The 17,505-nt window shown below is 42.2% G+C and overlaps 1 protein-coding gene across 4 annotated transcripts in view; it reads left to right on the top strand.

Annotated features, from left to right (window-relative positions):
• LOC129024262 (rhox homeobox family member 1) overlaps positions 1-17,505 on the top strand; it is a 120,942-nt gene that overhangs the window by 57,667 nt on the left and 45,770 nt on the right. The window contains exon 4 of one of the 4 annotated variants that reach the window (XM_063660037.1): positions 11,838-12,206. The exons of the other annotated variants lie outside the window; for them this stretch is intronic. Coding sequence (XP_063516107.1) covers positions 11,838-11,852 — 15 coding nt within the window. The 3' untranslated portion in view covers positions 11,853-12,206. Of the gene's footprint in view, positions 1-11,837; positions 12,207-17,505 lie in introns of those variants that run through there. 4 annotated transcript variants of the gene reach the window in all.

Raw genomic sequence — 17,505 nt, 5'->3', positions numbered from 1 at the left:
CACCCTTATGATTGCACCCCCAACCAATCAGCAGCAAGCACCCATTGCTTAGCCACCCTAACTCCCTCCCTAAAACTATCTTTGGAAAACCCTATCCCCCAAATGCTCAAGAAGATTGATTTGAGTAACAATTCTATCTCCCATGTGGCGTGGCCAGCCTTGCATCAATTAAATTCTTTTATTTACTACCATGCCATGGTCTTTATTTGTGCAGCAGGCAGGAAGAACCCATCAGGTGGTTACAATCCTGTCTCAAAATATTTAATAACAGAAATAATATCTAAACCTTGTATAGAGAGATTACAATGTGGCAGGTTCTGCTCTCAGTCTTTCAGTGAAATATATCATTCAATCCTCATAAAAATCCTGTTCAGTAAGCTTGTTATCCCCATTTTATAGGCAAGGAAATTGAAGAAAAAGAAACAATATGTAAATTGTTTCTGCCTCTGCTGATAACCATTATAGTTAGCATACTATAATATACTGTCTCTCTCTTTCATAAAAGACAAAAGTAACCTTTAGGCCCACAAGGGAGGCCCTGATCTCAGAATTTAGGAATAACCAAGTAAAACACAGACACCTCTGAGTTTGAGTCTTGGGAAAATGAGCATTGTGTCTGTTTCCTGAAATTTAAGATGAAAACACTAATATCTGTTGTGAGGAGTAAATGACAACATATACTGAGCATTTACACAGTAACTGGCACATAAGAACCTCCGAATACATACCAGCTGTAAGGCTTATTGTCACTCTTCCTCCTTGCACAGCCCTATGAGTTCATCTCTTGCTGGGAAGAAGCTGAGTATGGATACTATAGACTGGTCCTGTTATTGAGGTCAGATAAATTTCTGTGACTGACAATGTTCCTCCTTCCCTCACTGTCTCCCATTTCCTCCTCCTTGACCGAACTGAAACAAGCAGAAATATTTGGGCTTTACTTCCCATTGGTTGAAATTGTTGCTATAACAGCATTCATAAGCATTCCTTCTGGGAACCCTGGGTAAGAGCTGCTTAAAGACTTCTGAGGCTTCTTCAGCTACTGCTGCTGGTACTCCAAACAAGGATCTGATCATTCATGTATCACGGTTTGTTAGGAATGGGGACTGTCTACAAAGAAAAGTACCTACAGTGGTTCTCCCCATTCATCACCAAGACCCCACACTTGACCATGCTCCCATCTCTTTCTGCCCATTCTGCCTACCTAGCGTCTTATTAGGAAGGTAACGATAAAAAATGAGCTAGAAAAGGTCATTGGGAGGATCAAGAATGATTTGTCCCCATAGATATGTAAGGATAAAATCCTAGTATTTTCCTTCTCCCGTTGGAACACAGGGCTCCATGGAGAAAGTTCTAAAGAGGGTCTTCCCATGGACAAAGACTTCACCTTAATTGCTTGGTGTTGGCGGTCATGATTTTGACTCCTGGTCAATTCATCAAGAGCCATTTTGCCAAAATCCAAGTCACAGAATGACCAAGTGAACAAGTGGGCCATTCTTGGAGCGATCAAGTTACCAATGACTAATTCATGCAAGCTTAAGAAATTAACTGATTTACAAAACACTTTGTTGTTTTTGCAGAGTTTACTACAATTTACTTTGAGTGAATGGGTATGGCATAAAGGCTATGGAGAGCCAATTCTATAATGTTCTGTGCCTTCAGACATATCCTCTCCCATCGGTCAGTCTTTCCCCAGTCTGGAATGGGCAGTTTCAGGAGACTGTTTTCCCCCAATAGACGACCCTCTCTCCCATCCCCAATCCACAGCTACAGCAACAGAAACTTAGCTGAAGCCATCCAGCTGACGCCCAAGACCATTCCAGTCAATGAACTAAGGACAAGCATATGAGTGTCCCCCCACCCCGATCCCAACCCCATGCTCCAGACCTACCCTCATGGCCACTGAGTGGGAAACTGGAAACTTTGCCTTCCTGAGAGAATGGGGCTCTCTCTGAGAGTGGGAACATCTCTGTTGTCTTGGCTCCCAGACTGCTGCCACCACAGTGCAACCACCCAAAGCGAAGGGAATCATGGAAGCTATTTCACGTATGCTGACAAAGCCCTACCCCAGTCCTAGGGGACCTCCCACCAATGTGAAGAGGTGTGTGTATGTGTAATACAATTATGGGTTTTTTTTCTTTTTTTTTTTTTATACTTTAAGTTTTAGGGTACGTGTGCACAACATGCAGGTTTGTTACATATGTATACATGTGCCATGCTGGTGTGCTGCACCCATTAACTCGTCATTTAACATTTGGTATATCTCCTAATGCTATCCCTCCCCCCACCCCACAACAGGCCCCAGAGTGTGATGTTACCCTTCCTGTGTCCATGTGTTCTCATTGTTCAATTCCCACCTATGAGTGAGAACATGCGGTGTTTGGTTTTTTGTCCTTGTGATAGTTTGCTGAGAATGATGGTTTCCAGCTTCATCCATGTCCCTACAAAGGACATGAACTCATCATTTTTTATGGCTGCATAGTATTCCATGGTGTATATGTGCCACATTTTCTTAATCCAGTCTATCATTGTTGGACATTTGGGTTGGTTCCAAGTCTTTGCTATTGTGAATAGTGCCACAATAAACATACGTGTGCATGTGTCTTTATAGCAGCATGATTTATAATCCTTTGGGTATATACCCAGTAATGGGATGGCTGGGTCAAATGGTATTTCTAGTTCTAGATCCATGCGGAATCACCACACTGACTTCCACAATGGTTGAACTAGTTTACAGTCCCAGCAACGCTGTAAAAGTGTTCCTATGTCTCCACATCCTCTCCAGCACCTGTTGTTTCCTGACTTTTTAATGATCGCCATTCTAACTGGTATGAGATGGTATCTCATTGTGGTTTTGATTTGCATTTCTCTGATGGCCAGTGATGATGAATATTTTTTCATGTGTCTTTTGGCTGCATAAATGTCTTCTTTCAAGAAGTGTCTGTTCATATCCTTTGCCCACTTTTTGATGGGTTGTTTTTTTCTTGTAAATTTGTTTGAGTTCTTTGTAGATTCTGGATATTAGCCCTTTGTCAGATGAGTAGATTGCAAAAATTTTCTCCCATTCTGTAGGTTGCCCGTTCACTCTGATGGTAGTTTCTTTTGCTGTGCAGAAGCTCTTTAGTTTAATTAGATCCCATTTGTCAATTTTGGCTTTTGTTGCCATTGCTTTTGGTGTTTTAGACATGAAGTCCTTGCCCATGCCTATGTCCTGAATGGTATTGCCTAGGTTTTCTTCTAGGGTTTTTATGGTTTTAGGTCTAACATTCAAGTCTTTAATCCATCTTGAATTAATTTTTGTATAAGGTGTAAGGAAGGGATCCAGTTTCAGCTTTCTACATATGGCCAGCCAGTTTTCCCAGCACCATTTATTAAATAGGGAATCCTTTCCCCATTTCTTGTTTTTGTCAGGTTCGTCAAAGATCAGATAGTTGTAGATAAGCGGCATTATTTCTGAGGACTCTGTTCTGTTCCATTCGTCTATATCTCTGTTTTGGTACCAGTACCATGCTGTTTTGGTTACTGTAGCCTTGTAGTATAGTTTGAAGTCAGGTAGCGTGATGCCTCCAGCTTTGTTCTTTGGGCTTAGGATTGACTTGGCAATGTGGGCTATTTTTTGGTTCCATATGAACTTTAAAATAGTTTTTTCCAATTCTGTGCAGAAAGTCATTGGTAGCTTGATGGGGATGGCATTGAATCTATAAATTACCTTGAGCAGTATGGCCATTTTCACGATATTGATTCTTCCTACCCATGAGCATGGAATGTTCTTCCATTTGTTTGTATCCTCTTTTATTTCATTGAGCAGTGGTTTGTAGTTCTCCTTGAAGAGGTCCTTCACATCCCTTGTAAGTTGGATTCCTAGGTATTTTATTCTCTTTGAAGCAATTGTGAATGGGAGTTCACTCATGATTTGGCTCTCTGTCTGTTATTGGTGTATAAGAATGCTTGTGATTTTTGCACATTGATGTTGTATCCTGAGACTTTGCTGAAGTTGCCTATCAGCTTAGGGGGATTTTGGGCTGAGACAATGGGGATTTCTAGATATACAATCATGTCATCTGCAAACAGGGACAATTTGACTTCCTCTTTTCCTAATTGAATACCCTTGATTTCCTTCTCCTGCCTGATTGCCCTGGCCAGAACTTCCAACACTATGTTGAATAGGAGTGGTGAGAGAGGGCATCCCTGTCTTGTGCCAGTTTTCAAAGGGAATGCTTCCAGTTTTTGCCCATTCAGTATGATATTGGCTGTGGGTTTGTCATAGATAGCTCTTATTATTTTGAGATACATCCCATCAATACCTAATTTATTGAGAGTTTTTAGCATGAAGGGCTGTTGAATTTTGTCAAAGGCCTTTTCTGCATCTATTGAGATAATCATGTGGTTTTTGTCATTGGTTCTGTTTATATGCTGGATTACGTTTATTGATTTGCGTATGTTGAACCAGCCTTGCATCCCAGGGATGAAGCCTACTTGATCATGGTGGATAAGCTTTTTGATGTGCTGCTGGATTCTGTTTGCCAGTATTTTATTGAGGACTTCTGCGTCGACGTTCATAGGGATATTGGTCTAAAATTCTCTTTTTTTGTTGTGTCTCTGCCAGGCTTTGGTATCAGGATGATGCTGGCCTCATCAAATGAGTTAGGGAGGATTCCCTCTTTTTCTATTGATCGGAATAGTTTCAGAAGGAATGGTACCAGTTCCTCCTTGTACCTCTGGTAGAATTCGGCCGTGAATCCATCTGGTCTTGGACTTTTTTGGTTGGTAAGCTATTAATTATTGCCTCAATTTCAGAGCCTGTTATTGGTCTATTCAGAGATTCAACTTCTTCCTGGTTTAATCTTGGGAGGGTGTATGTGTCGAGGAATTTATCCATTTCTTCTAGATTTTCTAGTTTATTTGCATAGAGGTGTTTGTAGTATTCTCTGATGGTAGTTTGTATTTCTGTGGGATCGGTGATGATATCGCCTTTATCATTTTTTATTGCATCTATTTGATTCTTCTCTCTTTTCTTCTTTATTAGTCTTGCTAGCGGTCTATCAATTTTGTTGATCTTTTCAAAAAACCAGCTCCTGGATTCATTGATTTTTTGAAGAGTTTTTTGTGTCTCTATTTCCTTCAATTCTGCTGTGATCTTAGTTATTTCTTGCCTTCTGCTAGCTTTTGTATGTGTTTGCTCTTGCTTCTCAAGTTCTTTTAATTGTGATGTTAGGGTGTCAATTTTAGATCTTTCCTGCTTTCTCTTGTGGGCATTTAGTGCTATAAATTTCCCTCTACACACTGCTTTGAATGCATCCCAGAGATTCTGGTATGTTCTCTCTTTGTTCTCATTGGTTTCAAAGAACATCTTTATTTCTGCCTTCATTTCGTTATATACCCAGTAGTCATTCAGGAGCAGGTTGTTCAGTTTCCATGTAGTTGAGTGGTTTTGAGTGAGTTTCTTGATCCTGAGTTCTAGTTTGATTGCACTGTGGTCTAAGAGACAGTTTGTTATAATTTCTGTTCTTTTACATTTGCTGAGGAGTGATTTACTTCCAACTATGTGGTCAATTTTGGAATAGGTGTGGTGCTGAAAAGAATGTATATTCTGTTGATCTGGGGTGGAGAGTTCTGTAGATGTCTATTAGGTCCACTTGGTGCAGAGCTGAGTTCAATTCCTGGATATCCTTGTTAATTTTCTGTCTCATTGATCTGTCTAATGTTGACAGTGGGGTGTTAAAGTCTTGGAGTCTAAGTCTCTTTGTCAGTCTCTAAGGACTTGCTTTATGAATCTGGGTGCTCCTGTATTGGGTGCATATAAATTTAGGATAGTTAGCCCTTCTTGTTGAATTGATCCCTTTACCATTATGTAACGGCCTTCTTTGTCTCTTTTGATCTTTGTTGGTTTAAAGTCTGTTTTATCAGAGAATAGGGTTGCAACCCCTGCCTTTTTTTGTTTTCCATTTGCTTGGTAGATCTTCCTCCATCCCTTTATTTTGAGCCTATGTGTGTCTCTGCATGTGAGATGGGTTTCCCGAATATAGCACACTGATGGGTCTTGACTCTTTATCCAATTTGCCAGTCTGTGTCTTTTAATTGGAGCATTTAGCCCATTTACATTTAAGGTTAATATTGTTATGTGTGAATTTGATCCTGTCATTATGATGTTAGCTGGTTATTTTGCTTGTTAGTTGATGCAGTTTCTTCCTAGCCTCGATGGTCTTTACAATTTGGCCTATCTTTGCAGTGGCTGGTACCGGTTTTTCCTTTCCATGTTTAGTGCTTCCTTCAGGAGCTCTTGTAGGGCAGGCCTGGTGGTGACAAAATCTCTCAGCATTTTGCTTGTCTGTTAAAGATTTTATTTCTCCTTCACTTATGAAGCTTAGTTTGGCTGCATATGAAATTCTGAGTTGAAAATTATTTTCTTTAAGAATGTTGAATATTGGCCCCCACTCTCTTCTGGCTTGTAGAGTTTCTGTCAAAAGATCAGCTGTTAGTCTGATAGGCTTCCCTTTGTGGGTAACCCGACCTTTCTCTCTGGCTGCCCTTAACATTTTTTCCTTCATTTCAACTTTGGTGAATCTGACAATTATGTGTCTTGGAGTTGCTCTTCTCGAGGAGTATCTTTGTGGTGTTCTCTGTATTTCCTGAATTTGAATGTTGGCCTGCCTTGCTAGATTGGGGAAGTTTTCCTGGATAATATCCTGCAGAGTGTTTTCCAACTTGGTTCCATTCTCCCCATCACTTTCAGGTACACCAATCAGACGTAGATTTGGTCTTTTCACATAGTCCCATATTTCTTGGAGGCTTTGTTCATTTCTTTTTATTCTTTTTTCTCTAAACTTCTCTTCTCACTTCATTTCATTCATTTGATGTTCCATCACTGATACCCTTTCTTCCAGTTGATCGAATCAGCTACTGAGGCTTGTGCATTCTTCACGTAGTTCTCGGGCCGTGGTTTTCAGCCCCATCAGGTCCTTTAAGGACTTCTCTGCATTGGTTATTCTAGTTAGCCATTTGTCTAATTTTTTTTCAAAATTTTTAACTTCTTTGCCATGGCTTCGAACTTCCTCCTTTTGCTCAGAGTAGTTTGACAGTAGCCTTCTTCTGTCAAGTTGTCAAAGTCATTCTCCATCCAGCTTTGTTCCATTGCTGGTGAGGAGCTGCATTCCTTTGGAGGAGGAGAGGCACTCTGATTTTTAGAGTTTCCAGTTTTTCTGCTCTGTTTTTTCACCATCTTTGTGGTTTTATCTACCTTTGGTCTTTGATGATGGTGACATACAGATGGGGTTTTGGTGTGGATGTCCTTTCTGTTTGTTAGTTTTCCTTCTAACAGTCAGGACCCTCAGCTTCAGGTCTGTTGGAGTTTGCTGGAGGTCCACTCCAGACCCTGTTTGCCTGGGTATCAGCAGCAGAGGCTCCAGAACAGCAGATATTGGTGAACAGAAAATGTTGCTGCCTGATCGTTCCTCTGGAAGTTTCATCTCAGAGGAGTACCCAGCCGTGTGAGGTGTCAGTCTGCCCCTACTGGGGAGTGCCTCCCAGTTAGGCTACTCGGGGGTCAGGGACCCACTTGAGAAGGCAGTCTGTCCGTTCTCTGATCTCAAGCTGCGTGCTGGGAGAACCACTACTCTCTTCAAAGCTGTCAGACAGGGACATTTAAGTCTGCAGAGGTTTCTGCTGCCTTTTGTTTGGCTATGCCCTGCCCCCAGAGTTGGAGTCTACAGAGGCAGGCAGGCCTCTATGAGCTGCGGTGGGATCCACCCAGTTCAAGCTTCCCAGCCGCTTTGTTTACCTACTCAAGCCTCGGCAATGGTGGGCGCCCCTCCCCCAGCCTCGCTGCCACCTTGCGTTTTGATCTCAGACTGCTGTGCTAGCGATGAGCGAGGCTTCATGGGCATAGGACCCTCCGAGCCAGGTGCGGGATATAATCTCCTGGTGTGCTGTTTGCTAAGACCATTGGAAAAGCGCAGTATTAGGGTGGGAGTGACCCGATTTTCCAGGTGCTGTCTGTCACCCCTTTCTTTGACTAGGAAAGGGAATTCCCTGACCCCTTGCGCTTCCCGGGTGAGGCGATACCTCGCCCTGCTTGGGCTCACACTTGGTGCGCTGCACCCACTGTCCTGCACCCACTGTCTGGCACTCCCCAGTGAGATGAACCTGGTACCTCAGTTGGCAATGCAGAAATCACCCACCTTCTGTGTCGCTCATGCTGGGAACTGTAGACTGGAGCTGTTCCTATTTGGCCATCTTGGCTCCACCACTTGTGGGGTTTTTTTCCTTCAGTGCCATCTTGACCCAATTTTGAGGCCCTGGCTAGAGGCTAATCAGTTCCTCTTCTTGAGCAGCTGATTAAATCCACATCTCAACCAGTTCCCTTACGGGGCTCTCACATTCCTGGCAACTATGTACCTGCCCTAATCACCACAGGGATAGGTACCAGACAACTAGGGACAGCCGTTTTGCCTAAGTTTCAAATTAACAAATCCACAGGGAGCCCATGAAACCTCCCTTGCCATAGTTAGGCTGCCTCCTACAGGTATAGCTCTGTCCTGGGTTACAACTTCAGGTGTGGCTCTACCTGGCAGCCTTCTCTCATTTGGAGCTGTAAGTAATAAAGAGTTCTGCCTTTCATCTATCTGAATTTATTTATGTGGTATCCTTCCATCCAAGGAACCTATGTTCCTGTCTAACATTTTATAATTATGAAACAATATAGGCATAAAGAAGACAATAAGGGAATCTAGTCCCCTGCTTGTTTTGGTTTTACATGAGGCTCTCCAAATTTAAGGTGGGTAGGGGACCATAAATGGATATAAATACAATTGCCAACAGCCCACAAGTGTGGCTCTGGGCACTATGTCAATGAGTTAGCCCTGCTTCACAAGGAACAGCTCCAGTTAAGTAAAAGATTGCTGTTTAATACCACCAACTCACCCTTGAATTCTTTCCTGGGCAAAGCCAAGAACTCTTCCAGGCTAAGCCCCAGTTTGGGGGCTTGCCTGCCCTGCATCATCTGAACATATACTCCAAGTAATTTTCTAGGTTTAACAGAATTTCAGTTAACACAGAAAGATAAGCAAGAAAACACAAGGTCGATCTAAAAATAAGTATGGAATTCATTTAACTACATATTTATTAGAAAGACAAAACATTAATCTTTAAGACTGACAATGACTGAAAAATGAAATACTAGTCAATCAAAAAGAGATGTCTGAAGTAGCTGTTGGCATATATGACATTAACAGGTGCCAAATATATATATAGAATGATGGAAGAAATATTGTTTTTCTTGTTTTGAAAAAAGAAGAATGGCTTCTGATTGCTTCTGAATGCAAGTACATGAAATTGCAGGAAATACTCCACAAAGTAGTTTTATATATACTGTTACATAAACCATATCAATACACTGAAACACTAAACAAAATACACATATCTTAGAATGATGGGATTCAAACAAGCAGACCTATTGGCTGTATTCAAGCTTTGATCATGTCTTACTTTTTAACACGTGAGACTTCCAAATCCCAGTGATACTGTGAGTTCACAGACTGCTTAGCATTCACCCAGGCAAAGGAAAATGGCTTTATCTTTTGAAAAAGATGTCTTAATCCACAGTTAACATTTTTTTTTAAGAGAGAGGATCTCACTCTGTCACCCACGCTGGAGTGCAGTAGCACGATCATAGCTTATTACAGCCTCGAACTTCTGGATTCAAGTGACACTATTAACATTATTTTTTAAAACAACTTTTTTTCATTTTTCCTTTCTTATTATATTCATTGTATATATGTTGCCTTACTTCCTAACAGACAATAAATGGATGGGTTAATGATTATAAAGAAAAAATGGCAGCACAGAAAAGGGAATCTAATGAGCAAATAGAAGAACGAAAGAAAAATATCTAGTACATACCCAGCAGTCTATTCTGTTTAATTTGTATCCAGAAATATTGTGTACTTATATATTAAAATGAATCCTTAATTCAGCATAATACCCAAGGGTTAGATTTAGTCTGGTTAATGGAATGTTTTAAAGAAATGAGATTGAACAAGAATCCCATGTCATTGTTTATTTCCTCATTTTCTTTTTATTTTAATTAACTAATTTAGAGATGGGGTCCTGCTCTGTTACCCAGGCTGGAGTGCAGTGGTCTGATCTTAGCTTACTGCAGCTTTGAACTCCTGGGCTCAAGCAATCCTCCTATCTCAGCCTCCCAAATAGCTGGGACTACATACAGGTGCATGCCACCACACCCAGCTTTTTTTCCCCTAGAGATGGGGGTCTCACTATGTTGCCCAGGCTGGTCTCAAACTCTTGGCCTCAAGCAATCCCCCCACCTCAGCCTCCCAAAGTGCTGGGATTACAGACATGAGCCACTGTGCACAGCTTATTTCTTTATTTTCTGTTGAAAAAAATGTGAGATTATGTATGTCTATTTTCCCCTCACATTTGAGTCTACTGAACAGAATGGGATGTTTGGTCAATGAATTCCATTATAGCCACTTGTCAGCTGTGATTTGGACAGATTATTTAATCTCTCTCTGTCTTTATTTCTTCATTTGTGAAATAGCAATAAGCTTAATTCACACACAGTACTTGTCACACATTAAGCCTTCCAAAAATTTTAGCTGTTACTATAATCATTGCCCTTTTAAAAATTACACATAAAGCACCACTCCTAGCTTCCGTGAAGGAAACAAGAAGAGTAGGAGACCCAGTCTGAAAATACAAGTGCTTACCATGCAGGTAGGGAACGTAAGAATTATACCCACAAAACAGTTATGTTTCAGTGAGAGGCCATAAGTCATGACTGTTGCCTCTTAATTAGTGATTGATACTTCAGGTCTACAGGGGGTCTGGAAGGGGAGACAATTGGGCAGGTGAGGTTGAGAAACAGAAGGAAAAAGAAGAAGATGGGTGAAAGGAGGCAGAAAATGTGAGAGGAAAACAGACAAGAATGATTTGGCTAGATGAGGAAAGGAGAATAGGAACAGCACAAGCAAAGACAGTCAGAAATGAGCATGGTATATTCCAGAGATTCACTGTGAGTTTGTAGTGTCTAATATGGTTTGGCTGGGTCCCCATCCAAAATCTTATCTTGAATTGTAATCCCCATAATCCCGATGTGTCAAGGGCAGGACCAGGTGGAGGTAACTGGATCATGGGGGTGGTTTCCCCCATTCTGTCCTCATGATTGTGAATGAGTCTCGCAAGATCTGATGGTTTTATAAACATCTGGCATTTCCCCTGCTTGCACTTCCTCCATCTTGCTGCCCTGTGAAGAAAGTGCCTGCTTCTCCTTTGCCTTCTGCCACGATTGTAAGTTTCCTGAGGCCTCCCCAGCCATGCAGAACAGTGAGTCAATTAAACGTCTTTCCTTTATAAATTACCCGGGTTTGGGCATTTCTTCATAGCAGTGTGAGAACAGACTAATACAGTGTCTAAGAGCCATCACTCCAGAGAGCAAACTTTATTGCCATGGCATTAGCTGAAAAACACTTAGGCTATTAGATTGAATGTATGCTGATCCCTGAGACTTTCTCTAAATAGTTATATAAAGCAACACATATGGAAAAAACAGCTAAGCAAAGAAAAAGATTCAGCAGAGGAAAAGTGGCTTTCTTGGTTATTTATCTTTTCCTGCAATAAGTATGCAATCATGATTAATTAAAGTTCCCTCCTAGTGTTATTCTATTTAACTGAGATATTGATGTACAATATTAGAATGCTACCAATTGTGAGAGAGAACAAGACAGTTTGGGCATGGTGCCTAAATATCAGGAGGGTGTTAAAAGAGTTATTCAGAGTATCATTTTTATTTTGCCTGTGGATTGAGTCTTTCCTATGGTTCACAGGGGAAAGAATGGTGAGAAGGAGCAGAGTGAGATGAATGAAATTTGATCTCTGTCATTGGCTGTGGTTGCCACTCTTGGACAGTAACTCGATGACCATGAAGAAGACCTCCTCATTTCATCACATCCTGCATGTTGACTAGGATCACAGCTGGCAGCTAGTCTCCTTCCTTCCAGTTCAGAATGAATGGACTAAACATTTACTTAGTGGAGAGTTACGCAAAATTTTGATACTATAGAATGTGTTCACCTAACGGGTTGAGCCAAGAAGAGGCTCCTAAATCTAAGTCTGTATGTTAAATAAATAGAAGAGACAATTCAGCATCTTACAATATTTCTGTCAGACTCACTTTTGGAGTTGACCTTTTTGATGTGGTGGGTAGGCCTGTGGAATTTGTGAGAAATCCTTGGAAGTTCCTTGTGCTTAAAATGAATAGAATCATATTTTGTGCTTCTTGAGGTGCTGGGGTTGGGGACCTGGGCCAGGGAAAATCAGATTGTGAAACCTCCACTCAGTCTTGACTTTCCTTTCTTCCTTATATACACTGGATCTCAAAGTTTCTACAGTGAGACCAAATGTTTAAAGATGTCTGATGTCCCCAAGACCAGGAGAACAAGGGAGTGAGGAAAGAGAGTGCTGGAACTTTATGACTTCAGGCAGTCACTGTCTCTCTCTGGGCCTCAATTTCCCCTTTGAAAAATGAGAATGTTTGCCCTCTCTAAGAATACCACACCTAAAGTGCTCAGGAGCATTTCTCAAGATTATTGGAAGTGTCAAAATTAGAATCAGATCAAGTTAGGAAACATTTGGAAGTTTATTGTTATACAGTAAGAGAAAGTACAGTTCATGATCCAGGAGACTTCAAACAAAGTGGTAGAAAGGTCACCTTATGGCAGTCATAGCACACTTTATAAAGCATAAAGGAGAATATTTTGATTTTTTTTGTGGTTGGCTGTTTTACATTATCATTCTTTTTAAGGTAAACAGAGCTGTTTAAACTGATTTGCCTACAGCTGATTGGTTTAATTTCACCGAATCATGCTGACAAAGACATAAAGGTTATGTTTGATATTTATGATTAGAGACAGTGTTTTGGGGAAATTGGGAAGAATTAAATTTTGGTTACATGGTTATGAGTGGTTGGCCTTCGGGTATACCTAAAGTGTGGCTTCATTTTTATCTTTAACAGAAGATAACTGACCTCTCATTATGTGCTAGGGCACTGTTTAAATTCTGAATCCTGCCCTCTGGTAGGAAGACAGAGATTAAACAAGAGAGCCAATAACCAAACAAAAAAGTAGAGAGACTGTGGGGTTAGGGATTTTAGCTCAGGTGCTTAGGGAGGGCATTTGAGCAGAATCATGAATGCAATAAAGGAGGCAGCCATGCAAAAACCTGTAGGAAGAGCATTCCAGGCAGAGAGAACAGCCAGTGCAAAGGCCCCAAGGTGGGAATGAGCTTGGTGTGTTCTCAAGACCCATGTGCTCAGGACCCAGAGGGCAGAGGAGGAAGCAGGGGAAAATGAGGCTAGGAAAGGAGGCAGAGCAAGATGGCAGAATAGAAAACTCTGCTGATCGTCCTCCTGCCACTCTGTGCAAGGACACCAAGTTAACAACTACCTACACAGAAAAAAACACGTTCTTAAAAACCAAAAATCAGGTGAGCACTTACAGTACCTGGTTTTAATTTCATATTACTGAAAGGGGTACTGAAGAGATATAGAAAACAATCCTGAATCACCATTGCTACCCCTTCCCCACCCTGGCAGCCATGGCATGGTGTGGAGAGTGTTTCTGGGCACTGGGGAAGAGAGAACACAGTTCTTTTGCTTCACAATTCAATTGTGAAGCATTGAACTCAGCAATGTCCTGTTACAGCAGAAAGGAAAACCAGATCAAACTCAGTTGATGCCCACTCACAGAGGGAGCATTTAAACCAGCCCTAGCCAGAGGGGAATCACTGATCCCAGCAGTCTGAACTTGAGTACCTGCAAACCTCACCATGAAGGGCCAAAGTGCTCTCAGTCTCTAAGTAAACTTGAAAGGCAGCCTAGGCCATAGGGACTGCAACTCTTAGGTAAGTCCTAGGGCTGAACTAGGCCCAGACACAGTGGACTGGGGGTAGGGGGGCGGGGAACACAACATGCTGAGACACTAGCTAGGACAGCCAAGGGAATGCTGGCATCACATTTCCCCTAACCCCAGGATGCACAGCTTGTGGCTCTAAAAGAGACCCCTTCCTTCTGCTTGAGGAGAGGAGAGGGAAGAGTTGGGAGGACTTTGTCTTGCATCTTGGATACCAACTCAGCCACAGCAAGATAGGGCTCCAGTCAGAGTCATCAGGCCCCTGTTCCAGCCCTAGCTCCCAGATGACATTTCTAGACAAACTGTGGGCCAGAAGGGAACCCACTGCCTTGAAGGAAAGGACCCCATCCTGCCAGCATTCATCACCTGCTAACTGAAGAGCCCTTGGGCCCTGAATAACCAACAGCAATACACAGGTACTACGTTGAGGGCCATCATGAGCCTCTGAGACTTGCTGGCTTCAGGCACCAACACCACCACGGGGGCTAGAGCACCAAGCAGGTTCTTGAGGTTCCAGATTCCAGGACTTGACAGCATTTCTGGACCTGCCCCAGGCCAGAGGGGAGCCCACTGTCCTGAAGGATGAGTCCCAGGCCAGGCAGCATTCACCACAAGCTAACTTAAGAGACCTTGGGCCTTAACGGAACATTGGTGGTAGTCTTTCAGTACTCCTTGTGGCCAGGGGTGGCAGTGACTATGGAGTGAGGCTCCTCTGCCTTTGGAAAGGGGAGGGAAAAGCAGGAAGGACTAGGTCTTGTGGTTTGAGTGCCAGCTCAGCTGCAATACACTAGAACACCAGGTAGACTTACAAGGTTTTTGACTCTAGTCCCTGACTCCTGGATGATACTTCTAGACCCACCTGGGGCCTGGGGGAACTCACTGACCTGGAGGGAAGGACACAGGCCTGGCTGGCTTTGCCATCTGCTCATTATAGAGCCCAGGGTCTTAAGCAAACATAGACAGTAGCCAGGGTGTGGTTAAAGCAGGCCTTGGGTGAGACCCAGTGCTGTGCTGGCTTCAGGTCTGACCCACCACAGTCATAGTGGTGGCGGCCACAGGGGTATGTCACTCCACCCCCAGCTTTAGTTGGCTCAGAACAGAGAGAGAGATTCTGTATGTTTGGGAGAAAATAAGAGAACAAGAGGCCGGGTGTGGTGGCTCAAGCCTGTAATCCCAGCACTTTGGGAGGTCGAGGCAGGTGAATCACAAGGTCAGGAGACCGAGACCATCCTGGCTAAACACAGTGAAACCCCATCTCTACTAAAAATACATAAACTTAGCTGGGCGTGGTGGCACGCACCTGTAGTCCCAGCTACTCGGGAGGCTGAGGCAGGAGAATCGCTTGTACTTACAGTGGAATGTTCCAAATGAACAACAACACATTGAAATACATTTAAAAATGAGGGCTGTTGGTAAAATCCCTTTTGGCTAAGGATGGGTTTGGCACTATGGAATGTTAAGTGCTATTCTCTTTGGATTAATCTGTCTTACACTTTTTGTTGATGGCTATGGGTGACAGGATTAGGCATGTGCAGGACCATGGGAGATGGGGAGCTTTTTCCTCCCCAAAAGGGGAATCTTGACAGCTGATGGAACTGCTGGAAAAGATCCCTTCACTACTGGCAAGTGGTCACCTGAACTTTTCATTTTCAGTGTCACTGCAATGAATGGGTGGGTCCTTCTCTGGCCTCTGTGAGCTCTTCACCTTCCCCACCCTGCCACAGGCAATGCTTTTCTCTCTCTACTTTCCCTTTCTTATCTTTTCTATTACTCAGGGTGACCATCTTGCCCAGGGACCACGTGTTGAAATTCCTAGTCAGAAGTTGGATTAAAGATGACGGGACCCGTCTAAGGACAAATTTAAGCCTTGCCAGTTTAATATTGGGTGCTAAGCAGAGTAGCTAATGTCTAGGTTTTGTCACACATATTTTACTCTGGCCCAAACAGAAAAAGGTAATTTTCCTTTGTGTTGTGGCTTGGCCCCCAGGGCTATGGTGCAGCGAGCTGAGTCACTAGGGCCACTTAGGGAAAGGGAACACAGAAGCCTGGCATGCTGGCAAACAGGTAAGAATTTCTTACCAGTCAGACTTCTGGCCTCTCTCTCTCTCTGTGCAAACAGGTTGAATAAATGGTAAAAATCACTGTTAATCTCCTGTAAAGTTTAAATTAATCAGAAAAAGCACTTGTAAGGCTAGTCTTAAGCTGTAGCAAATTTGGTATGCTTTGTGTGTCTTTCCATATTTTCTGTCATTAATGAGGGGTACCTTAGGATAGGATACAGGCTTAGGACACCTGTAAGCCCACTGTTCAAGACAGCCAAGCAAATTGATCACCTATAAGCTTTGCTGCAGGTCCCTGAAAAAAAAATTTTTTTTTAATTTTTAAAATTACGGATAAGGTTTCCCTCTTGTCTTGTATGTCCTTGGGAGCTTGACCTTGTAACCATGTGGCCATGCTTTATCTTCACAATGGCAGCCTGGGTTCAGGGTTCAATTCCTGGCTTGGAAAATGAGTCCTTTAACTTCTGTCTATGTATTTCTATGTATTATGTGTTTGATGTTTATATATAAAAGAGCTTTCACTAATTGGTTTAAAAATAATAAAAGCTTAAATAACATATTTTGTCAGAAAAGTAAAAAGTGTAATGCCTTTTAGTTCATGTGTCTTAAGTAATTTTTGGGAAATAAAGACAGTTTTAAAAATTATTGGTAAAGTGAAAACGTCAAATAAGGCAAACGTCGAGCTGTAACCAATCCAGCCATTCTCTATCTCACTTCCGATTTCTGTATGTAGTTTCCCTTTTTTGTCTATAACTCTTCCACCACATGGCTGCACTGGAGTCTCTGTGAATCTGCTGTCATTTTGGGGGCTGCCCGATTTGCAAATTGTCCATTGCTCAATTAAACTCCTTTAAATTTAATTTGGCTGAAGTTCTTCTTTCATCACATGAGAACAGGACTTATAATGAGAAAAAAAATAAGGTGGAATGATGGCATCCTAGGATTGCTGGCTTTAGAGTTGCTTTCAATCATGTTCTATTGCTCCAGGGTTTTGAATTTGCCTAAAGTTACCTTCTCAAGTACAGGTTGCAAATTGGAAGCTGCATCCTATATCTGGTCTGCAGATCTGTTTCGGATGACCAGTGTAATTTTAAATAAAACATATTTGAATTGATTGCTCAGATTTAAGGATCAGAAGGTTTCATGTAAACACTTGTTTCTGGCCAATCTTTACAAACTGGGAAATCTGCCAGATCTGGACCCCAGAGTCCTGACCAGAAAAATTAGGCTGAAGCAGAGTAGTGGCCGTTCCCTTTGGGGGAGACATATCCTTTCCCAGTTTACCAGTCCCCACTCTGCGTGTTTTCCTCATTTATGTTACCTTCCTGGCCCTGTTAGCAGCTAGGTTTTCGACCCTTACTATTTTTTTTTTAATTATAGGAAATGTCCAAAATGTATAAAAGAAACATAAGATGAACACTCATATAGCCACCACCCACATTCAACAATTATTAATATCCAGTCTTGTTTCATCAATAGCCTTGCTGATTTCTCCAACATCCCTGCACCCAACCTGGGATTATTTG

The sequence above is a fragment of the Pongo pygmaeus genome, chromosome X (genome assembly GCF_028885625.2).
Source record: "Pongo pygmaeus isolate AG05252 chromosome X, NHGRI_mPonPyg2-v2.0_pri, whole genome shotgun sequence".
NCBI lineage: Eukaryota > Metazoa > Chordata > Mammalia > Primates > Hominidae > Pongo > Pongo pygmaeus.
Note: the sequence above shows the minus strand (reverse complement) of the source record. Positions and strands in the feature narration are given on the sequence as shown.